This window comes from Epinephelus fuscoguttatus, linkage group LG21, assembly GCF_011397635.1.
Source record: "Epinephelus fuscoguttatus linkage group LG21, E.fuscoguttatus.final_Chr_v1".
NCBI classification, from domain to species: domain Eukaryota; kingdom Metazoa; phylum Chordata; class Actinopteri; order Perciformes; family Serranidae; genus Epinephelus; species Epinephelus fuscoguttatus.
This window is the reverse complement of record NC_064772.1, coordinates 25,843,662-25,869,565: the sequence shown is the minus strand read 5'-3', so window position 1 is coordinate 25,869,565 and position 25,904 is coordinate 25,843,662. Positions and strand designations below refer to the sequence as shown.

General features: G+C 42.8%; 1 protein-coding gene across 1 annotated transcript in view; it reads left to right on the top strand.

Annotated features, from left to right (window-relative positions):
- Positions 1 to 25,904, top strand: part of LOC125882294 (trichohyalin-like) — a 118,227-nt gene that overhangs the window by 20,725 nt on the left and 71,598 nt on the right. The window contains exons 4-7 of the mRNA XM_049566083.1: positions 5,325 to 5,448; positions 6,878 to 7,057; positions 7,985 to 8,233; positions 16,492 to 16,575. Coding sequence (XP_049422040.1) covers positions 5,325 to 5,448; positions 6,878 to 7,057; positions 7,985 to 8,233; positions 16,492 to 16,575 — 637 coding nt within the window. The remainder of the gene's footprint in view (positions 1 to 5,324; positions 5,449 to 6,877; positions 7,058 to 7,984; positions 8,234 to 16,491; positions 16,576 to 25,904) is intronic.

Below are 25,904 nucleotides of genomic sequence, written 5' to 3'. Positions count from 1 at the left end.
CCCTATATGATATTTCCCACCATGCAGTGCTCCAAGGCCCCTAAAGACTTGTTCCGTTTCTACTTTAGACCTTTCTGGAAAGACAGAAATCTTATTTTAAGTTTCACACATTTTCCACAAAACTAATGAAAGGAGCATTTTCTGAATCTAAATCTTCATGCTCATACATATGTACCTATTGCAGGTTTTTTCCCATCGCTAGCTAGACACCTGGACTCACCAGACCAGGGAGGGGTTTGATATGAAAATGACTCGAGTTCCAGTAATACCCATTGCTCGCTGAAGTTAAAGTTACCTGCTGTCGATCATTAATATGTTAAGCTTAGCAGCCGAGCACACCCTGTTCCTGTCAGTCAAAACTATCCTGCAAATAAAGTAATGAAATCAATGGAGCTAATATAACAACTGCACACTTTAATACTTCTTCACATCAACTTTCCTTTGATGTCTTGCGCTGGCATCATGAGCAAAGCAGAAAGCAGAGTAATAGATTTCTGTCAGATACAACATCCTAGACGCTGACATTGTGATAAATCGACTGATTTCCAAACATAGGGATAATATTGCAGTCAATATTGTTTTTTTTTATTTTTTAGAAGCTGTCATATGAAAACTAAGAACACATCCAAATACGGTCGGAAGTAACCAGTCAGTAGTTTGACAGCCCGCAGCGCAGCCAATTAAAGCACCAAGCGAAGCAGGAATCGGTGGTCTGGCACAATGTGGCACAATTGAGTTTTCGGCTGTACGGGGGTTTCTTTGCCAATCCTGCAAAAAAGGCACTGAAGGGCGTGATGGATCCTCAGTCACCGCGCTCACTGTCAGAGACGTGGGGATTTGCATCACACCTTGAGCGTTTTAAATGGCTGCACATATAATAATAATAAAAAAAAAAATGAAATAAATGAAATGAGTAAATCAGGTCTCATGAAATGAAATGACAGGCAGGTTGAAACAGCGGGTGAGTGTGTGTGTTTCTTGCCACCAGCGTCAACATTAAACACATCAGATTGAAGCCACCCTCCAGGGTAGCATCACTCAGCCAGGTGTGTGTATGCGTGTGTTTGAGTGTGTGCGTGCGCATGGTGAAACCTAAGTCTTTTATCTACTTTTCCCATTTCCTCTGGTTTTTTGTTTATCTACAGATTTATTTATATATTTCCGCTGAAATGGCGCACGCAGAACACACACACTCTCACGCGCACATTGATCTATCGATGTATTGATGTGTGAGTGGGTGTCAGTTTTTTATTTTCCGTCTCCCTCCAATTTTTTAATTATTTTCCCTTAGTATAATCTCCTGCAGACTTTTTTACACATGAGTTAACTTGAGTGCTGTTTTCCTTTGCCAAAAGCAGTCAAATGCTGAAAGTTAGTTAGGTAAAAAAAAAGGAAGCTTTGACAGAATATCCTGATTCTCATTTGGGAAAGGTAGGAACTTAACTTATTTCACACTCTGGCAGCTTCCCTCAGTGTAACAGTTCTAATTCAACTCCAAACTTTTCTTTGTTAACACAAGTGATAAGATATTTAGGCGTCAGAGACTGGAGATTCATTATTGTTCCATTATTATTTTCCTCATGGCTTTGCTTGTTTTTCTATTGTCCAGCTGTTTATCTGACAGTCTCCCGGCTCTTCCTCTACCATCGTCTTCACTAGTGGATGCACATTCTTTCTATCTCTGTCTCTATCTCTCCCCTCTTTCTCCCACTTCTCTCCCAGGACAGGAGGAGGATATGTCTCTTTTTCTCCTTATTGACTTTCCCAGGTCAGGCTCCTCTTCTCCTATTAGGCCAAGCTAACTGATCAATACGCAGGCCTGGTGGGCTGCTGTGTGGACATGCAGACCGGCATACACAGCATGCCGTGCCCCAGCCGAGTGCCACGCTCATTAGCACACACACAGAGCAGGACAATACACATATCCACACTCATATAAGAAGATTTGCATGTGAAATTTATAATGATGCAGCTGACTGTGGAAGCGTTTTCTAATAGAAAGTTGCAAATCTAAACGCCTAAATCAATCAATCAATCAATCATGTGTAAATCTATAAATCTTCATCCACTTGGCTGCCTCTCTGTCAAATGCGAAGATGCGACAAACTCCTCCTCTCCTCTCCAACCTTCTCCTCTCTTCTCCTCCCCTGCTGTTCTCCCAGCTGGTGAGTTGTGACATCTGCAGTGCTGCGACATGGATAAGCAGCTGCCAGAGATGGAGGGAGGGAGAGGAGGGGGAGGAGGGGAAGGAGGGAGAGCCATAGAAGACAATGCTGGAGAGCAGTGAAGAGGGAGGCGGGTGCCTAAGGGAGGGGATGAGGGGTGCTGACAACCAGCAACAGTTAGGTGTACAGCAGGGGGAGACTGTCTGTGTGTGTGTGTGTGTGTGTGTGTGTGTGTGTGCGTGTGTTTGTGCACATGCATGTATATGTGCATGTCTGTGTAGTGTGTATCTGTGTGTGTGCGCATGGCAACGTGCCAGGCGGTGCCATCTGGCTGCTTGACAGAGCTCTTCTCATTAACAGGGAGGTTAATTGCTGTGGCAGCACCCAGGCTGTGTCAAACATCACCCTGGGGACATGGGAGGCAACAGTCGATCTGCATGTTTGTGTGCGCACGTGCACGAGTGTGTGTGCGTTTGTGTGTTTAAAGCATAAAACGCGGCGCTGGAAATCTTAAAGCGCTTTTCTCAACATAAAAACGGTTAACGGCAACCTGCTGTATATTAGCCCTGGCATGTGAAGAGGGCAGCGTAGGGGACCTGTGACCTGTGTGTGTGTACTTGTGTGTTTGTGTGTGCTTGTGCATGTATGCCAGGCTACATGCATGTTTATATTATTCTCATGAATTATGTCTTGTTGCTGTAATGATGTAGAAAGAATTGGGTTTACAGAGCCAATGTCTATAGCCCCGAGGGCAAACACACATACATATAGGCTCTCTCTCTCTCACACACACACATGCACACACACATACACATGCAAGACAGGGGGGAAGGGGTGGCAATTTGCATGTTATTACTGCATATTCATGACTAATTTTGTTAGCCTTGCCTAATAGGCCTGAGTGACAGCTTGAGATATCGAGAGCCTGCTTTAATATCACACACACTCACCGTGACACACACACACACGCACACTCTTCAGTCACATTCACTCTCCCTGCTCCCTCTGTCCACACAGTAATCATAACAACACTTAGGGCTCTAAATAGGAATTCCCTGTTCATCTGTCGGTGTGACATTGTGTCATTTGTTTAGCGCAGCTACTTTATTGTATATAACAATACAGTAAATCATATAGTCTCGTTTGTTACATGCATAATCATGACCTAATATGCACCCATACATGCACACGCACACACACTGAATAGCATGAATAAATTTGCATTCTGACTTGTTGCAGGTCAGAATGTGTTGCATGTTTTTGTATTTATTCTCCCCAAAAGGATGCAAGAAATACCTGTCATATTAAATTCTGCTTCATCCATTAATGGTGCAGGAAATAGAACCTTATGTGCCATTAAGTAAAACAAACTGTCCTTATATTCTCCTCTGTTTTAATCTTTGCTGACTACATACAAGCTTGGTGCACGCTCATTTTTGTGTTGTTAAAAAAGAATGCACGGCCAAGACAAAATGACGCTCCTTATCTCAGCTAGCGAGTGTCTTCTGTAGTACACACATGCACGTACACACACGCAGCACACTAAACTCACCACCCCACTGTGCAGGTGAAAATAGGGATGAAATTGGCTGCAGTTACTTTTCATTCAAAACCCTCTTTCGATTTTCAACTTGTTCCCATTTCGGGCCATTCGTTTCTAAAGAATCTCTCCTAAATTTGGGGTGATTGAAGTATTTTTTCCGCCAAACTGACAGGAAATAAGTTTTGAAAATGCTAATAAACAGACCAAGCTTCTTCCCTCCGTCTAAAAGGTCCTAAAATAATAAGAAAAAAATCACGTAATAATGCAACTGTAGACGGTTTTGTCCTTTGTAAAAGTCGAGGATTGATATTTTTGCATATCTTTAGGGAGAGAATGTCTTTGTCTACACATTTATGTACATATAAAGACTTCTGTGCATGCTTAGGAGTACACACGGTTTTTGTACATTCCCTTTTAAGCAGATTTTCTTAGTGAAATGCTCGGCAAAGTGATAATTCATAACAAAGGAACACTGTAGTTAGAACTGATAGCACAGCAGCACACACACACTTTTCCATTCTCTTCCAGAGACAGAAACAGACTATAATCTAAAGTCAGTTTGTTCACACTCTCCTCTGTGGCTTTTACTCTATTTGACTGAAAAGTTGTTGTTTTTTTTTTTCCTGAAGTGAAAGATTTAACTCTCAGCGCGCTCTATCCACTCACATGTCACTTTTGTCAAATCTTGCCTTTCCTTCCCTGCTTGGTGCGAACGTGTAGACACGCTTGATCAAATGTGAGTTTAACATTTTTAATCTGCGCAAAGTTTCATCAGAATAACTCATCTCATGAGGCTGGTAAATATGAAATTGTGTGTGTGTGTGTGTGTGTGTGTGTGTGTGTGTGTGGGTGTTTGGTATGAGTAGTGCACAGTACCGTGTGATCTGTTTTCTGTTTTTTTTCCCCCTCTCCTTCCATCTCGGGTGTGTGACAGCTGTCACTGGTGACTCAGAAAGGTGTCTGGGCAGAGTTAACATATTTTCACCGCTGGGAAACACACACACACACTCACACACACACACACACACACACACACACACACGCACACACAAGCATATCAGCTCCAGTTGCTGTCACCTACCACAAATTTCACCAGGCTCAGCATCTCTTTGCTGCTTTTGAATTAGATTTTTTTTTTCATGAATCCCACATTACACTGTACACACACTGCATCCTATTTACACAGTGGATTGTTTTATTAGTTATTTCTTTTCTTATGTTATATGAATTAATTTAACACTTTAATTAACCATCAAGGTTTAAGTTTGATGTATCATGTGTCACTATTAATACAACAAACGGGTGTCAAGACCGGCCTTGAAAACAATGATATACATCGCCATAGGCTGTGTCATTTGCTCATAAGCATTCACTGTATTTAGATCGTGTGACGATACTTCGGCTTTCACATCTGTAATAATCTCAGATCACATATGTAACATATTCAATACACATACACATATATATACGGAGCTTATATAGTATAATGTTACAGTACGTGACACAAAAGCACACACTTCAGCCTGTGCAGTGGTGTTTAACGCCACCTGTCTCCCCCTGTAAGAATCATCACGAATCATCCTCTTCCTCCTTGTCTCTCTGTCTTTCTGCTGTAGTCCTGGGTCCTTAGTCCAGATCACATCTGAGATTGAAGACCTGAAAATCCAGCTACAAACCAAGGACGTGGTCATCTGTGATCTGGAGAGGGAGCTCAGAGAGAGTTCTCAGCAAAAGCAAAAGGTGACCGACTCAGCTTGTTCCGATTTGAGCTTATTAGAAAGGATCTGTCCAGTCTTCAAACATCTTGTGTAAGATGATTTAGTTTAAGGTGTTCCTTCTGTTTCTCAAATTGAATTGCATACACCTACATGCATTTAGCTAACTTCTCCTATGTTAAGGTGTAAAATAAGGAGGGGATTTTCCCCCACAGTTCTGAGACTGCCTCCACAATTAAATGACTTGTTAAAGTGATTTTTTTGCAGCGTGCTTGTTATTGTTTAGAAGCCTGTCTGAGAGGTGGAGAAGTCTTTCTTCTTCTTTTTTTTTTACGATATTGGTTTGGCAGCTGTGCTAGAAGCGCTCCATGTGCAGCCAGGTTTAACAGGAAGCCGAGGCGTGTGTGATGAATTACCGGCATATCTCAGAGCCCTGGGTAACAAACATGGCGTCGCCGGCCGGGATTAAAAGGGAGAGTTTTTTACGGCCTCCCCACACCTCCTTACAGGGTGTCACTAAATTATACCCACTGCTGTTTTACTGTCTTCTGTGGCTTACGGTTAAGACGCACGTAAACACACACAGGCTTGCAGAAATGCACACACACACATGCGCACACATACATTTGTACTTGTGGTAAACCCGGGCTTGTTGGTTGTTTATGTGTGTGTTGGCTGGTTACTGTTTGTTTATGCCGCTTGTGAGTTGACTCATTTGCACCGCCGCTAATTAGTGGTTTGTGTGATTACAGAGCCTAAGAGAAACAAGCAGAGTTACTGGAGCTTGTTCTGTTAATCATATTTTCAGCAAATGTTGATATAGCTTTTCATTCCGCTTGTGTTTCTGTTTAACTGGTACGTCTGCAATGCAGATGCACGGGTAGATGTGTTGGCACACGCTCATGTACTGTACACACTGCCTTAATGAAGATGATTGCCACAGAATTTGTTTGTTAGCAATAAGCCCGTTTCTGTGTAACTGAATACATATTCAGAATCTGACACCTATGAGGCCCAATTAAACCAAGTGTATATGTTTAACAATGAAAACAAGACATGTGTACATGTAACTCCTTTGAATTTGTCAGAGTGGAAGGTTTTCATCTGTAATGATGTGTGAAGTGCCAACGTGGGTGCAGTGTTTCCTTTACATCACCCATACAATTGTCCTTTGCTTGACCCTGTGTCTCCTCTGTACAGCCTTATAAACAATAGAATTTAAGACATTAACAGCTGCTTTACTTGGGAGAGACTTAATATAAACATTTTAATAAATTATACTTATTCTACATGACAATCTTACTCATTACAAAGTGTTTAAATGGCTTAAGATTATTGCACTAATCAGCCACATTTCTAAAACACAGCATAAAGACACTAATTCACACTCACTCAGAGTAACTTTCTTCCTTTTGAAAGAATCTTTTTAACGTCTAAACTCCTTCACGGCCCAGACTGCAACACAGGTGCTGGAAAGCAGTGAGAGGCTGGCGCACCTGCAGAGCGAGCTCTCATGTCTGCAGCGCATCCGGAAAGACAACATGAAGGAGGTTGCTGAGAAAGACATCTGCATCACCAAGCTGCGAGCCAACATCGAGATGCTGCAACAAGAGGGGGCCGACGCACGTGCTCAGGTGGGCAGAGCGTGCACGGGTCGCAGTTTCAGATCTTTTACTCAAGTAAAAATACCAATACCACAACGTTATATGTAATACTCCATTACAATTGTTTTTAAGTACGGAATTTAACATTATGTTGCAGTAATATTTGATAAGTAGTATTAGCAAAATATAAATGAAGTATCAAAACTAAAAGACTAATATTTCATTTTATTTAATTTATGTTATTTAATTTAATTTCATTTTATTTTATGTTATTTTATGTTAGTTTATTTTATGTTATTTCATTTCATTTAATTTAGTTTAATTTAATTTTATTTTTATGTAATTTTGTTATTTAATTTAATTTAATTTTATGTTATTTAATTTTATTTTTATTTTTTTTATATTATTAAATTAAATTAAATGTTATTTTGTTATTTTTTGTTATTTTATTTGTGTTTTTATGTAAAATCTTAAACTGAAAACAATCTATTGAGTATACCTGTCAAATAAATGTATTTTAGTTAAAAGTTCAGTATCCGAAATGTCGTGGAGTACAAGTATAAAGCAGCATAAAATGGAAATACTCAAGCAAAGTACAAGTACCTCAAAATAATACTTAGTACAGCACCTAAATGTACTTAATTATTCTCCATTACTGATGATTTGGTATTCGTATGTGCACACATGTATCTCCACATGCGCTATGGATACTGAACATTAAAAATAGCTGATACTGTAAACATTAATGCACTCGCTTGTCACTCCAGGCATCTTGTTTTTTAACCTCCTCCTCCTCAGCTGTCATACAGGATGCTGCCTTGCAATGGGTCTCTTGATGTTCCAGATTAGTTTTTAGATTAAGTGCCTGGTACCTCATTTGTTTTACAGAGTGCAGAGATGTGACTGCCTGCACATTTCTGCTTGTTTTTTTTATTTATTTTCTGTCTCTGACTTTAGCTCTCCAAGCTGGATGTGAGAGCGAGGGAGCTTCAGGAGGAGCTGAAGAGAAAAGAGGAGGAATGGAGGCAAAGGGAAGAGGAACGGAGGCTGGGATGTGAAAAGGAGCATCAGAGAGCAGAGGAGAGGAGAAGGCAGGAGCAGCAAAGGAGAGAGGTGGAGTGGAAGAGGGGGATGGAGGAGGAGAGAAAGGCCCATGCTCAAGCTGTTAAAAAGTGGGCTGAGAAGGCAGCTGTTTTGAACTCTGAGGTGAGTGTATAGATGCACTGAGTAGATCTATTGTATCCAACTATCTCCTGCACAATGGGTGATAATGTGCAAAGTTGGCTGCGAGTAAGAAAATTGATTCTCCTCATTGTGTTCCCTCATTTTAATTCTCCTGTAAGAGATGTTGCTTTTTTTCCTCATCACGAGCTCGAGTCAAAATATCACACAATTACACACCTTCATCCACAATTAAAAGATGACTACAATCATTCAATTAAAAATTTAATTATCATTTTAAAAACCGTCTCTCCTCCTTTGAACTTTGAATATTTCCATTTTTACCTCTTTGTCTTCAGGCCCCGACTACTTTAAATCATAGTTTTTACGATGACGTTTTCTTAATTGAACAGTTTTAGTATGTTTACTCGCAGCAGTACAGAAGGCAGAGTGTAGACACGCATGCATGTACACGCACTTACACAGACTTGTAAAAAAAAACCCCACAACAAAACACTTCACCTTAATTCAGACCTCAGACACTCTCTCCTCTCCTCCACCCCCACATCCCCTCCTTCCTTCCATCCTGCCATCTCGCCACAACCGCTCCAAATTAATCTGCAAAATATTGATTTGAGGAGCAAGGGGGTGGGGGGGTGGGGGCGCACGATTGCGGCCGCATATTAATACGAACGGGCCGCTCTTCGTCTCTCCTCTATACTTTAAGATCCTCATATCTTCATAATTGATTAATGTTCCTTTGTGAAGTGGGGATGAATAATACATTAGTGGGCCTGCTGCACCCTCAGGCTGATGAGAAAATGTTTAATTTCAGTAAATGTAGCGCTCCCTCTCTCTTTCTCTCTCTTTCATTTTCCCCTCTCTGGTTATTTGTGAGTGCTGGAGTGTGTTTGTGAGTTTTCACTCGTGAGCCGCAGACTAGAGGAGTGTTGTTGATTTGCTTTTTCGTGTTTACTGTCGGCTTGAAGCGCATGTTAAGCATCGCAAACAAAAGGCAGCATCTGCATTTGCAAACATGAATGAATAAATTGGTGAAATGAGCTCAGTATTGTTCCATTAACTGATATAACTACGAGAGCTGTGTCACTTTACAAGGTGTTTGCCCTCCAAAAAAACAAAACAAAACAGAAAAGAAAGAAAAGAAATCACCCTTTTGGACTTTTTTGCAGACGTCACATCAGAGTGTGCTATGAACATCAGCTGCGACATTATCCATCAGCAATCAGTGCAAGCATGCAAATGTGCCATAAACCCACCTGATGGGGACAAGTAGCCTCTTCAGCAGCATGGAAAGGTGCCGGGAGGGTGACATATGTCAGTTGCTGTGACTGGCACAGCCTGAGTCGACTCAGCTCATCTGCTTAACAATGCTAATTATGCTAAACAGAAGCCTAATGATGATGATTAGGGATTTAAGAGCTACAGCATGGCATGCTTGCTGTGTGTGTGTGTGTGTGTGTGTGTGTGTGTGTGTGTGTGTGTGTGTGTATGTTGCTGGAGGGGTGAAAGGGTGTGGTGTCTGGCACCTGATGGCGAGCATCTGTGTGTGTAGAATAGATGAACACATACACCCACAGGTCTCACTTCATGCCTACTTAGCTCTGCTTCATTTTCATTTGAACTTGTGCCAGTGATGTAGGGGATCCATACACATGCACACACGCACAGCTTCGTACATACACACAGAGCGCTAATTGAATAAATAATTCTTATCCGTTAACAAGCATCCTAATTAGTTATGCTAATCAGCCTAGATAACCCAATTAACCTCATAGAGTGAAGCGGGGACGGCTCCTCTCTGTGTGTTTATATGTGGGTGTGGATTTCTATGCCTGAGAGCATATCAGAGACACTTAAGAAAACACATTTGCCTAATTAGTTTTCAATGACATAGACAAGCATTTATGTTTTTTTCATGTCCTTATTGTTCTGCTTTTGAATGCGAGGTAATAGGCTTTCCACAGCAAGGATATAAGTGGTATTGGATTCATGTAAACAGTGTTTTCTACGCGCACACGCGAGGATATATGCATTCATGAGCATTTCTGTCTGCCTTCTGCCAGTCTGCGTCTCAGTTAGATCCACATGGACATGTATATTTTTACAACTATTATGGTAGTTTAAACAGAGTGTGTATTTGTTCAGAGAATGTCTGCCTGTTCCATTAGTTTATGTCCTTGGAAATACAATTTGGCCTCAAGTTCTCTCCGTTTATTTAAAACCTTCAGTCAGCGTTCCCATCCTAATAGTGAGCCGTGTTTCCTCTCGTTTAGCTTCGCCACTCATTATCCGGGCCATGTGGAAGAGACAGTGTTTAGAGAGGAGAAGGAGAGAGACTTGGAGAGGGACAGAGAGAGAGAGAGAGAGGGAGAGAAAATGAGCAGAAAGCGAGAGCAGAACCAGGGAGAAGGACAGAGGGAATGAATGAGTGACTGGAAGAGAGAGAATGTAGATTTTCTTTGAACCTGACCACAGCTTCTTGTGCTTCTAATGAATGGTGAGAAGGGAGGGAGACATCCAGACAAGACTGTCTTTGTTGTGCCTGTGCGAGAGAGAGGGAGAGAATACAACAGATTTATGTCTTACAGGAAGTCTCCCAGATTTGTGGTGTCGCAAACCGCCCACCCCGAGTCAACTCATGCTCTGGCTGCTAATTAATAGTCAGTTTAAGTTTCTGCGTGTGCACTTGTGAGTGTGTGTTTGTATGTGTTGGGTGTTCGTTTGCCTGTGTGCATCTGTTCATCTCTGTGTTTGCAGCATTTAGGTATGCAGTTTTTCATGTGGAGTTTGTAGATGAAAATTAGCTTTGACAGAGTAATACTCATCCGCTCCTCTGGTTTGCTGTGTATGGCTGACAGTGGGAGAGCTTGGTTTAAAACACAACGTCACAATGATCTGATGTGATGATAAGAGCTTCAAAGTAAGAGTATGAAATTTGGCTCTATAATAACTGTCAAGGTTTATAGACAAAACAGATGTTTTATGCTAGTCACCATTACTAGCTTCAGCCTATGGTATTTTACACTGCATTAATTAGCCTAGCAGCTAGTGAACTTTTCTTCTTCTACTCAGACAAATTGCATGTTTTATTTATACTTTTTCAACATCAGTTAGCGTCTGATCATCTTTTGGGAACTTGCTTTTATTGCGAGGAACATAACGTGTTATTGTCCACTGCTCTGCTTCATGTGTGTGTGGGCTAAGCCTTAATTATAACTTATGGGGCCCCACAAAGACTTTTTCCCATAGAACTGCATTATGCAAGAAATGTCTGTAAATCAGGAGGCAGAGTTGTGCAGTGGTTAGCATTGTCACTTCACATCAAAAGGGTTCCTGGTTCGAACTCCAGGATGGGGGAGCCCTTGTGTGTGGAGTTTGCATGTTCTCCCTGTGTCAGTGTGGGTTTTCTCTGGGTGCTCCGGCTTCCTCCCACAGTCCAAAGACATATGGGTTAATTGGTGACTCTGAATTGTCCGTAGGTGTGAATGTGAGTGTGAATGGTTGTCTGTCTCTATAGCCCTTTTTAAATAGGAATTGTGCAAATTTGCAGGAAAGCCCAGTCAGTCTTCTTTCAGCATTGGCAGTATAAAAACAAAATTGGGGTGCAGCAAAATGCCGCCTGCCTACTTTTGTTCATACAGAATGTGCCTTTTTCGGGGCAATGGGGCGCGTGAGCAAGTAACAAAACGTGTAGCTCAGCGTGTGACGTAAAGAGTGACATGGGAGGGAAGCTGCGTCTGGTCAGTCCTTCTGCAATTCTCTCGTATGTCAGCCCGTTCTTCACTGTTCCTGTCATCTGACGGTTAATGGCCTCTATGTGTCAGCCCCGTGATAGTCTGGTGACCTGTCCAGGGTGTACCCCACTTCTTGCCCAATGTCAGCTGGCATAGGTACATCAACTTCCCCATAGGGACAGTCAAATAGCCCTAATTTAAATCATCATGTCCAAGAAGTTGTAAAATTCACTTACAGCTGTGTCTAGAGTCATTTCCCTCCTGCTATCCATGTGAGCGTGCCTGAGACCGAACAGCTTGGAGGCAGAGTTAAAGGGAACACTAACGCGCTTATTCTTTTGGCCCCACGCTGCAGAAGATCTCAGTAAATTTAAACCCAGAAGTCAAACGTTTGTTGGCTTCTTGGGCACTGAGCAACTATGGTAGAAGAGAAGCACCACCTCCAACACTGTATCCAGTTTTCTTACATACATCCATGGTGTGGACGAGCAAAACCAACAATAAGAGGCGAGAATAGCACGACTGTAAATGATATACGCATATATAAAATACTTTGTTTCTTCCAGGGAGGTGCGGGGGGGGGGGCGGGGGGGCTCCCATTGCACCCTGCCATGGCACTGGTGGGGGAAACACAGGCTTTCTTTTTTAGAACAGTTTAAGGGTTCCCCTCAATTGACTTGAGGTGTTTTAAAAAAACGACTAAGGTATTAAATGCCGCACCCAGCATTAGCATTAGGTCATGGCACCAACGCTAATGTGCTAATGGAATTCACTGTGGTGAGCTAAACTCCGAGGCTTAACGTCCAAAGCCTGCACTTTTGTAATGGGAAGACCAAACACTGGATGCTACTCTGTGCAGCGCAGGTCTTGGATGTGGGGGGTGAGGTGCTAATATTAGCTCATGCTCACATTAGCTGAGTCATCTCCTCTGTGTCCTTGGCTTATTAACTGATTTAAGACTGATTAGATCAGTCTTTGCACGAGCGTGCACTGGCACACACGCACACCAAATTTGAATATCAAAATGGAATTGCTCTGACCAGTGAAAACTAGATTAATTCAAAATGTTTGCATCAAGGTGTGGGTAAAAGCGATGACTGTGCATATTTTTAATGCGCCTTGCAGCGTTTAAAGCCATTTATGACATTATCTAAAGCTCATGTTATGCAAACACATTTTGCAAGTCAAAGCCACTTATGTTGAGAATACTTGATGCTCCTTTTTTTTTTTCTCCTTCGCCTTGATTTGACTTCATGAGATCATCAGCATAGGTATTGATTTTGCACTCCATTTGATGGAGTTTTAGTGAGCTAAAATGTGTATACCTCTTCCATAACAACCTGCCACAGTAACAGAATAATGATGTTGAGCTCTGCTGATACACCACTGCAATGTGCATGCCATGTGCTTTTCATCACGAGCTGCAGACACCTCAGATATGTTAAAAGGAATTAAGTAAAAGATTAAAGAATGTGAGTTTTACATGGACAGTGTTCTGTTACTCCAGCCCCCTACCTGTTAATGTGTGTCTTCATCTAGCTTTGTCAAGGTTATGTAAACAGATTGGCCATTGCTCTGCTCCCAACAAATGCCACAAATAGCTTTTCTTCTCTGTAGTCTCCAGAAACTGTCAGGAGATTGCACTGTTGCTACCAGGTCAAATCTCCTGACAGCCTAACAGCATGCTGGGTGATGTAAGGTTGGCCTAGAAACCTCCCACATCCTTATTCTTCCTTTGAAAAATCATTTCTATTATGTCATTGTTGTGGTTGATGTGAGAACCCATTGCACTCCTGTTTCTTCCTATTTGAATGCGTTGCTCAGTTCTACTGTGAGCTATTTGATCAGCTCAGAACACGATGTTACACTTTCAGATGGTTGTTTTTGTAAACAAGAAAACGTCTTTCTGTCTGTTAGTTTGAAAGTAGAGTGTCAATTTCACTCAGTACTTTCCACGTTAGATGTGAGGTAGTACTCAGCCAATGTAAAAATGTGTACGCTTGCACGTGCTCGTGCACAAGATCGTTTGTTTCCACCTCTCTTTATGTGTGCGTCTGTGACAGTTTCCTCTCAAGATGTTAATTCCTCCCTGTTGTTGTCATGCTAACACCAGCAGTGTCTGCGCCAGGGAGACGAAGACATATTGGTGTTAATGAAAAGCCCTCCTAAACTCTCCTCCCCGCATGAATGTTTAAACATGCTTGTCATAACATTCATTCGCTCACACATGACAGCTAGCATCTGCAGCTGCCTTGCTCGCCCTCAATATTTTATCATACCATCTCCCCTAACCCCAGACTAGCACAATGGCTGTGTGTTAACAAACGGAATTATAATGACTCAAAACAGGCCATAGTCAGACTCACTGCCAGCGCAGGCCATACATAATGTATTCGGCAACACCACAGGCCTCATAATGGTACAATTAGTCGATCTTAAAAATGAAAGAAAAGAGAGAGAAAGGCCAAATGGAGGAAATGTGGTGACACACGGAGGGAAGGAAAAACAGGAAAAGAGGGATAAACAAAGACAGAAAAGCAAAACAAGGGGGCAAAATGTGGAAAGGAAAAAAAAAAATCCACAGTCATGTCCGTATACAGTTTGCAATTCAGAGGTCCCATAACACTGCAGGTCAGCAGTTGTGACCTTGGTGGTTTTGACAGAAGTGGTTCACCATGGTAACGGTTGGTCGGCAGCCCTCAGAACATCCCCCCCCCCGCACCCCCTCACCACTCCCCAACCTTCCTTACTTGCCTCTCTGCCAATTTGATTGGACGCACAATTGAAATGTCATGCTTCAGCAACACACACACACACACACACACACACACACACACACACACACACACACACACTCTCACTGGATCAACCAGACTGCAACAGCGGTATGAAAGCACAGGGTGCGTTGTACATGTCAGAGTGAGAGAAACCAGAAACAAAAGTAGCACACACTAAAGAGGGGAGAAGGGTTTTTAGTTTAGCTTTATATCACACGAGTATTCCGGAAAGCAGCACAGAAAGTGCCTCGGTGTGTTTATCTACACTCATAGTTACGGGGTTAACATAGTGTGGTGGACCGGGGGACCCAGGCACAGAGCATCAAAGCAGAGAGGCTTGTCATAGCCGCTGAATACAGAATCAAATGAATATTAATGCGGAACCAATTACCTCAGGGAAATGTTGTCTGTAGGTTAGCTTTGCTAACACACGTGTCTCACCTTTAGCAAAGTGGAAGCAGTGGGGGGGAAAGCCTGGAGGGTGGACAGCGCTGATGTATTCGTTTCCCTCCTAACAAGCTTGTCTCCCCCGTCCAAAATAGAATTGTCCAGCACACAGCTCCTCCACCGCCCCTCTCCTGATTTCACCTAGATGCAAACTGCAATTTAAAAAAGTGAATTATGGAGAGAATAAATGATACAATTCTTCAACAATGCCCATGGCTAAGAGGAAGTTAATACTGGTGCCATGTCTGACCACGTTGTTTGTTTGTAAAGATTTGATAAGCAGGAAAAATTGCACTTTTAAATGCTATGCTACAATACAGGCTAAAGGATTTTCTTTTTTCTATATCAGGCTTGGTTAAATGATAGAATATTAAACATAACGTAAGCCACTAATCAAAAATAGGCCTTTAAAGTCCCTTAGAAGCACATTTTCAGTTCACACACCTTTCCCTGTGTGCAGCAGTTTTGTGGTGACATGTATACTATATTGTTATGTGAGCAGCTTAGCACAGTGCAGCACTGATCTGTGCAGGTCTCTGGCTGCTGCTGATCTGCATAAATGACTGTGGCACACTTAAAGCTGCTGGCTCCTTAAAGCCCCTTCTAAATCAGTGTTAAAGCCTTGATAATAGACCTCGCTGGCCAATTGATTGGCCTTCATATGTTTACAGCTCACTTTAATTGCCTCAAAAATACCATTTATCAGCCATGTGTGTCCATGTATGCACGCGTGTGTGTGTGTGCAAGCATGCCTGTCCATCGACAAAAAGGCCTATTGATTTATCAGCATCTGGATTTGTCCCGTTCACCGTACATAAAACCCCCGCGTATGTGCTGTTCAAAATGGGAAATGGCCCCATCGATTCCCTTAAGTTGGAGCCCAAATGCTAAAGATTTTTGGATAAGCTTTCTCATTATTTAAGCTGAAATCAATAGGGGAGAGCATGGGTCTAATGAATGAACGGGCCACAGATCAGATGGGGTGTGCTCATCCCTGGCCTGTCCTGGTCGATCTGTGTGGGTGCGTGTGAGTGTGTGAGTAAGAGAGAGAGGGAGACGGAAAGAGAGTGAAAGAAAGAACCTGACTGTTTGTGCGTCACAAATCGTTTTCTTTGGCACTCAAAAAAAAAAAAAAAATCACACTGTACGTCTGTGTGTGTCTTTATTTCTTTTGGTTCATTTGACCCATTGCTGTTTGATTAACTTCCTTTCGTTCTATCGTCTCTTCCTGAATGTCATGTGCCCAAAACGTGACACACAGTACATCAACTCAGCATCATTATTATTGTTACTGAGCTGTCACACACTCTTTGTCTCTGTGTAGCTGACGGTCAGCAGGAAGCAGGTGGAGCGGCTGAGCAGGGAGCTGTCAGAGTCCCACCAGAAGGAGGAGACGCTTCTGTCTGAGGTATGGAAAACACTAAAACATTCACTGCATTCATGTCTCACCGTTGTCCTTACATTCATTTAACTGTGGTCTCCCCTCTTGACTCCACCGCCCCCCAGAAAATTATAAATGCAATGAAAATTCATCATCTGGACTCATAAGGCCCAGTTTCCCCACGGGGGTCAGTGTAGTTTGGACTTATATCTCTGCTTAGAATGCATCCAAAGGGGGAAATAGATTACAAAATAAAACATATGCAACAGCAAAATTGCGAGTGATCATGGAAAGGACCCAGGAGTGGAGATTTAAAAAACAAAATTAGCCCCGATACTCAACACCTTCAAATAAAATCTAGGTTAAACATAAATCTGCATGGGAATATAATATGCGGTGCGGCTGTCTGTCTATATGTCAGCCAGTGAAACCAAAAATTCAGCTGGAGACAAACACACACACACACGCACACACACACACACACACCAGTTACCCCTCCCAACCGCAACCCCTTTGGCTGACTTTTTGGTTTTTCCACTTTCCATTCTTTCCACTCTTTTGAAATCTCAAAACGATACGGAGTGGTGTGTCTCTAGGAAATTGTCTTTGGCCGAGCGTGCAGACGCTGCCTTTTTAGAGTGGCCACATTTACCAGACAACTGCAAAGAGTTTCACTTTGTGGTTTGGCCAACTCGTGGAATTAACTACATTAATTATCCACAGCTGATATTGCAGACAGTTGTCATGTCAGCTGCTGAAAGCGACACTCGCTGGCTGGAAACGAGAAGCCTGCAGGCATTTAAAGTTGATAACAAGTTGATGTTATCATAGTCGTTAAATACCGCATATATGTAAAGTTGGCAAGTGGATTTCTGCCAAGTGGCTCCACATAAGAGTAATATCAACAATATCAACAATGAAGACTCCGGAGCAAATATCACTAACCAGTCCAATTTTCAAACAGTAAACTCCCTGTCCCTTCCCCTCGCTCCCCTCAAAGGTGTCCCGCCTTTTCAACTCATAAATATGGAAGGCAAAAGATGATGAGATTCACGGACAAGAAAGGAATCAAAATCTATTGTTGCGTGTCCTTTTCCCCGTGTAAAGTTTGGATTAAATGTCACACATTAGCATGTGAACTTTTAAATGAGCTTGTTTGCTCTCCGCGGTGTGGGGCATGTAAATACCCATCTTGAGTATGGAATGGGGATTGCTTAGTTGAGCGGGTGGGGGCTCACAAGAATTGGGAAGTGTAGGACATATTTGAGTGTTGCACCGGCAATTAGGCCACAGCGAGGGACCGGAGTGCCAAACAGCTCTATTGACTGGTTGCGTCCGGCCGGTCTTTCACACCTGAAGTGGCAGAAAGTGGCAGATGGGGGAAAGCTCCCTTATGGCTGAGGCTTGTGGTGATTTGAGGGAAGGGGGATGATTGACAGGCTCTCCCAAAATGAGATGATTGACGTGCACTGTCGCAATGAATCCACTCATGGGCAAATTCAGGTGTGAGCGGAAAGGAGTGTGTGTGCGAGTGGCTGTGGGCACATTGTAACCTCGGGAGTGTAGCTCTGAGATATTTACCATCAAAGATTTCACATATTGCCTAAAGTGTTGTGTAAAATTCTGTACTGTTGTTATATTCTACTTTCAGTGCTTTACTTCCAGAGATTAACCTATAAAAAAAAAGCATATAGCCGTGATGATATGTGAAATATAAATCAGTTTTGTTTAATGTGTCCTGCGATGTGCATGTTTGATAGTAACCAAACATCATTCTATATTTGCACATTTCTTTTCATTGACTAGGATCCTCTTTGTTTTAAAATGGGAGGCTGCTTATTTATTGACATAATTTCCTCCCAGTGAAGGGCTTGTGTCTGTAAAACACATTAAAATCATAATGCAATCTTTGCTAACCCAGGAGCAACGTTATTGTTCTATTATACTCACCGAACAACAGCATCCCAGCCTGTTTATCAATCCAATATCTCATAATGTGCTCTCTGCTTGGTCATTTTGAATATAAAAAGATCCCACACTGTTATTGTACCATATTTCCTATATTTAGTATCAATCTCTTGTTCTGACATGAATCTGACACATCCAATATGATATTTGATTAGTTGTTGGGTTTTTTTTGTTGTTGTTTTTTTCATAGTCTCCAGGTGATATTGGATACATGTGCAGAGCTGGTATTATGTTGGCTGTTTCATCTGGGTATAAAAATGATTTAGTGTGTACTCAGCACGCAGTGTCATTGACTAGCTTTAATTTCACTGCAAGGGTGGGCTTTATTACTCTGCTACTCTCCGAGTGTGTGTGTGTGTGTGTGTGTGTGTGTGTGAGGGAAAGCGAAGGAGCAAGAGAGAATTAATGTTTTTGTGCATATGTATTTGTGTGTTTCCACACTCGCTGCCACACCTGTACGCACACACACGCACTTGTGCATATCTCTGTATATCTCTCCACGACTGCTGTATATCCAACATCTTCGGCATGTAATTACCATTCAGTGGAAGAATCAACCAAATCAACGCGCGGAGCAGCTTTCACATCACACTCCGGCCAAACCGGTGGTCCCACTTCAAGAAACAGAGGGGCTCCACTTTGCCGTGACAAACCTTACTTTTGATCAAATGCTACAGAGCCATAATCATGTTTGTGCCACTGAATTCTTTAACCTTTCCATGACCCTGCTGAATGCCAGCGGCCCAATCACAGAACCTAATTGAATCTGCTTGGCGGCGCCCCCCCCCGACTGATGAAAAAATAAAATTGGAGGTGAAAAATGAATACAGCAGCAGCAGAGAGAGAGAAGGAGGGGAGGTGATGCTGGTGAAGGTGGTGGCAGTGGAGGTGGAGGAGGGAGGGAGAGGGGGGTCGCACTGCAGTTTTATAAATACACAGATGTGCTCACAAACACACAACCAGACACGTACACACAGTCACACCTTTTTCAATCCTGCAGGAGAATGGGGAGCGGGAAATGACAGAGAGGGAGCGAGAGGGAGAGGTTGGGCCCAGGTTTCTCATTACCCCCTCGGCCCATTCGGAGGATATTCCTATAAGATAATCTGATTTATTTGCAATTTTCCTTTAAGCGGCTTAGTGTTTACCTCCAAGATTAATATTTTTCTCTGTTATTAATATCAGACTGTAATTAGGAGTGATGTGTCTCGCTCTGCACAGTTCCGTGGCCGCCAGGCAGCTAGCTGGATGAAACTCTTGTTGCGACTCTGTGATCCTGTTTCACAAGACAAAAAAAAAAGAGAAAAGAAAAAGGAAGTTTTAAAAGGAGGGAAGAGGCTGCAGGGTAGGGATGTAGAATTACAATTGCGGCATACCTGTCTTTGTGTCTACGGGTGTGTGTACGCGGGACCGTACGAATATCTGAGTGTTTATTTCTTCAGTTTATGTGCGTGTGTGTGTGTGTGTGTGTGTATGTGTGTGACAGTGTGATGGCCCCCTCTGATTGATAAGGTGTCTGTGCTGGCTGCAGATTGCTCTTGCTGATTGCTTCTGAGAGCTCCAGCTGATTTATAATCAGAGCAGGATGAAGGATTGAGCTGTGGATTGCTTATCTGTTTAGCCCCCCTCACAACATAAACTGACAAATTATCATGTTGAACACACACACATTTACACACGCATAGACACACACAAGCACATGTGAAAGGGGGGGGAAAAAGCGTAATAATGCGGACCTTCTTATTAAACACATACAAACTCACTGTCATCGTACACACACACATCGGCCGCACAGAACAGGTTGATTCATCAGCACAGTCATATTTTCATGATTGCCCAAAGAGTGCAATCAGTCTCATTTGTTTACATGTCAGTATCAGATGTATGGAAGTCAAGTTAAGTTGCAATTAACTTGTTTTATGCACTTAGAGTTTTGATTTGCTCCATGCTGAAGAATTATTTGGAAGATTCTGTTCCAATGATGAAGACTGGGGATGTTCTTCTTTTTTTGTTTTTTTTTGACGCACACTTCTTGCTGCTTACTTAACCTGATACTTAACTGCTTTTCTGTACTCACGTCCCTAGAATCAGCACTATGAGAGGAGTGGCTAAAACACCCCAGACATAATGACAAAAACACATGCTTTTATTGTGAAGAGATACTGATTGTGTTTAAAGGTATACTGTGCAGGAATTGTCGGTTTCTGTTTGTAAACACAACTTTTAAACTTCCACTCCTCCCCACACTGTTCCTACCAACACATTCCTTGGTCAGTGGTCCATCACATCAAAATATGATGCTCTAGGTGCCCCTCCTGCGTCAGTTTTGGACGTTATGGGATGGCATGCCACTTTACTTTCGTCACATGCATCATCTCTTTTCAAAATAAACTTCTGTGTTTACAGGAAATGTACTATTTCTGCTTGTAGAATGCATACAGTCCTTTTCAAAATAAACATAAACATAGGTAAAATACTTGTTTTTAAGTATACTTCATTCAGTTAGGCAACAAAAGCATGGGGTTAGGTTTAGAAAAAACATCATGGTTTGGCTCAATATACGTACATTTGTCACAAACGGAATATGAGGTCACGTTGTGCAAATGTCCCTAGCATAGTATGCTACACATCCCACACCCCGTCTCACTCCAAAGTCGTCGAAATCTGGCGCTTTGTCAGTGACTTCCGGCATCAGACACGAAAAAGCTGTCCTTTAACATCGGCATGATACATGGCTGATGGCTGTTATAGTTTAACAGCGTCAGGGGGAAAGGGATAAGAACGAAAGTTAAGGCGCCAAAAGTCTGAGTAAAGTGGGCGGGAGGGGCGGTGGATGGGTCCAACAAACACTGACTTTCACGCGAGAGAGTGGTGTTTGTTAGAGCTTAGATTGGGCCCAAAAAATCCAGCCGGACCCCACCCGAGCCCGTGCACGTTCTGTCTGAGCCCGTCCCGGCCCGTCCCTTTAACTGTAGTTATGAGCCTGAGCCCGGTTTAAACCCAACATTTTTTAAGGATACGAATGTGGACATTGAAGGCTGACTCGTCTTTCTTTTCATGGCAAGCCTTCCTCATGTGCCTCTTAAGTGTCGAGGTCCCCGTCTTTTTGCTGTCATATACCAGCATAGTGCTACACTTGGTACACTCGACGAAGCCGTCACACACGTTGTCACCGTCGACCACTCACATGTGCGCGGCCAGTGGCGCCAGGTGTGATAAGTAGTTCCTTCCATAGCCTAGGTCTGTTATAAGGAGCCCGACCCATCCAAGCCCGAGGATATTGGGAGGAAATTACGAGTCCGAGCCGTGGGTTTGGATCGGGTTCGGGCTCGGGCAGAGAATCTAAGCTCTAGTGTTTGTGTCCTGTAGCATTATAAAGGCAAGCCCTGTCAACCACGTCTTTTTGTTGCTGAAGGGAAACAAATGTCATTTTGTGGTGTTCTACCAATGTAGTGCGTGTATTTTGAAAGATGGTATGCAAGCGGAAGTGTATTTTGAAAGAAGACAATGCATGTAACAGACAGAACTTGACACAGCGCCTCAGAACGTCAGCAACCAACACACCCAGGGTACTTTGCACTTTGTATCTGGACATGGAAAGTCCATGACCAAACATCTATATGTGACGAGGTCGGAGTGAGAATGTGTTGTGACAGTCCGAAGTTTGTTTGACACATTCACGCCCCCTTCCACCTGCCCTATACAGACTTTATCACTCTTTAAACTGTGGTTGTTGCCCGAAGTGTCCAAAAATGCCACTGCCTGGGGCATCTCATATGGCCACTGAAGGGTGCCTCTGTCTGTTGGTGTCCATACTGACAGGCCACTGGCTAAACCTCTCCAATTTATGAGTTGGGAGTGAGACCAGGATGTACTGTAAACTACTCTACCAGTGCCGTAATGTTATGTTTGTTATAATGGAAACCCTAAACTTTAGCAAGCTAACTAAGCTAACTGCTGGCACCTACCTGTCCAACAGAACACTAGTCAACTCTGAGTCACTCTTCATCCCCATCCTCTCCTTCAGTGCTCTACAGCGGAAGTGAAAGTGAAAGCCAACCCAGAGTCACTCTTGTTTTGGTACCAGCTTTGTCTGCTTGGCCTGCATGGCTAGAGTTTTTTCGGCGGCGTGTCTGGGGTTTTTGTAGCTTCGTCTTTGTGTGTTGCTCTCAGACTGGCACCTCATCACTATGTTATAAGTCCCACCTGCCGCACCGTGCCCAGGGATGTCCTGAACACAGCAAAATAAGAAGAAGATGGGAAAGTACAAGCAGAGTCTCTTCAGATAAATTCACCACAGCATACCTCTAGTGGGTCGTAAGCGATGATTGAGATGTATGAGTCTATACTTGTTTTATCAGAAAAAAACATTAAAGTATACCTTTAAAATATCATATTTATATAGTGTAACTAAAGTAGGTGTTTGTTGTCTTTCGATAAAGAGGCTGGCATATTATGTGAGACTAATTCTACTTGGCAAGCCAGAGTACAAGCCAGCAGGTTTAAATGCTGACAGGTTTAGTATGCCCTATGGCACTGTGACAGCTCTGTGAGTGTGTGTGTGTGTGTGTGTGTGTGTGTGTGTGTGTGTGTGTGTGTGTGTGTGTTTCTCTGTCTCTGCGTCTTTCTGTCTTTCTCTTCCTTCCCATTCTTACCTGTCTGTCTGATTATCTGTTACTTTCTGTCTTTTCACCACAGTTGTTTGTAAATGCACAGTGACAGAATCACGAAAGAAGCACAAAAACACAAAGTACAGGAGCGCTTGGCATCAGACGCACGCACACACACACACGGAGGGACACGCACACACTGACGAATGGCAGCAATTAGATGGGGAAACCAAGCATGTGAGGACAGAGGAGCGCTGAGGGGCTGCAACCGCTGTATGGAACGTGTGTGTGTGCGTGTGTGTTGTCCTTGTTTGTGTGGATTTGGAAGGTTTTTTTTATTCTTCTCATGCACCATCCATCTGTCTAAATATCAACACTGTCTCATATGTCACCGGACAGTGGCTGTGGCGGGGTGCAGTTGGTTTTGGGGGGTGTTAACATTTGCAATCAAGGACCAAATGAGAAGAAGGAGTGGATTACAACATTATCAGTTTGCAGAAATTAATTGCCCATGGGACTGAAGCTGGAACAGAAAAGCTTTTTGTGTTTGGCAGCAACCACGCTTCTGTACAAAAACACACAGAAACGGTACAGACAGAAGAGAACAGACATGCTAGTGATTTCTGTTTTCTCTCACTCCGGTTCCGTGTCAGTCTACTGAGTTGTTTAACCCATTGACACCAAGACCTTGAGTTTTCTCAGCTCCTCTACTCGCTTCCCATTGGACGAGTAACCTCCTCACTCTAGTCGGAGCAGCAGTCACTTCTCATCTTCTCTTTTTTAATGTGAGATTTCATCTTTTCAAAGAATTTCCTCACAACCAGCCTCTCCTTTCTGAATCAATGCCATCTCCATCCACTCCAACTGCTAAAAACAAATCTCTCTCCTCACCTAGTTCTGAGTGTTTCCCTGCCTTTATTGAATATTTTGATGGCTTTTTACTTACATGTCATCACAGACATAATGCACAGGTAATGTAGTCTTGTCTCTTTATCATTTTCAGGCCACATGGGAAGCCTGTTTCATATTTTTCCAGCGTTAGCGCTGGGTGAGATGGCACTGCCGAATTGCATTTTTGAAAGTCACTATTCATAGTCAGGTAATAAAACAAAGTCAACCTGAGCTCGATTTATTTGTATCAAAAGATGTAAGACACTGTAAAAAGCACTTAATTAGTGAATGCATAACAAACAAGCTCACACTGACAGCACTGGTGACTTGTGTCCCACACTTTACAGATGTAAAGAAGGCTACGTAGAACCCAGCGTTCCTTAAACATATCATGTCTGTCTGTTTTTTTTTTTCAGGTATTTGTGGAAGGTGTGATGTGTGTGAGAGCACATTTGTGCAGGTTATCAACGGTTTTGCCTTCTTGCCAGCTTTTTGCTGATTTATTCCCTCCTCTGTGGGATTGTGCAGATTTTTACAAGCAGGTGTATGCGTGCGTGTGTGTAGATTTGGATTTATGGCCAGTGGAGATGTGTGTGAGACACCGCCACTGATGAATTACTTCACTTCTGATTGCTTATATCACAAATCATCCCCATATTATAACCCTTCTCGTGCAAATAAGTGGGCACCGTGTGTGTGTGTGTGTGCATGTGAGAAAGAGCGAGAGGGAGGCCATGAATACATGTATCTGTAAAATAATGCTGTTATTTACATATAAACTAAATGTACACTGTGAGTTCATATATGTAGCCCATGTATGGTATCTATGTGTGCGTATTATGAACGAGTGAGTAAGTACGTGTGTGTGTGGTAACCCTGTATCGCTGGCGAGCTCATTTCTCTCAGAAATCAAAGTTAAATGGGTCATCTATCATGAGAATATGTGACTGGGACACTTGTCTCTGCCACGCCGAGTGTGTGTGCGTGTGCAAATATGCACACAAATGCAAGGTGTGTGGTGCAAGGGCAGCGTGTGTGTGCTTCTGCAGCTGTGTACACCCTCTCTCTTGCGCGTGTGTGTGCGCCCATGTCCGTGTGTGCGCATGTGTGTATGTGGCGGCCACTTGTCTTTGCCTGCGCTATGATTAATGGTTTACATTGGGCTGTTCAGCCATGCATGTTTCTTGGTTTATCGTTTTATGCTGTCTCCAATTAAAGCTCCATAACTTGAGTGATGGCTTCACGCCAGTGTCCATCAATAGAGGCCATCAGTGGCCTCATGCATTCAGGATATGGAAGCCACACACTAACTATTATCCTCTTGTGTCAGAGCCAGTGGGCAGTCTGTGTGTGCGAATATGCAGATGTGTGTGTGTGTGTGTGTGTGTGTGTGTGTGTGTGTGTGTGTGTGTATGTAAAGTAAAAAAATATTGATTTTACATGATCTAACCAATAAGGCTTTAAAATAAATCTAGTTTACTTCTTAAAATCTTATCTTCAAACAAATGAAACATATTGTCAGTGGGGTAGCATAATACTATCTAATCAATATCAGTCATAATGTAATCAATCAATCATCCTGAACAAGTGGAATCATCTTAATGGTTTCTTTGTTTCTTTCGACATTGTAAGGAAGCAAAACTTAAAGTCTTAACACAAGAATAAGTAGTTTATTTATTGTGCCATGTGTGCACGCATGCAGAATTTTGCATCTTTGTGTCACAGTGTGTGTGTGTGTGTGTGTGTGTGTGTGTGTGTGTACTGGCCTGCCTGTGCCAGCAAAGTGTCAGGCGATACATACATCTGGACGCATGAACCCGTTCATGTGTGCACCACACAGGCAATGCACGCGCCACGCAATATCATTTCACGCAATATTATTTCTCA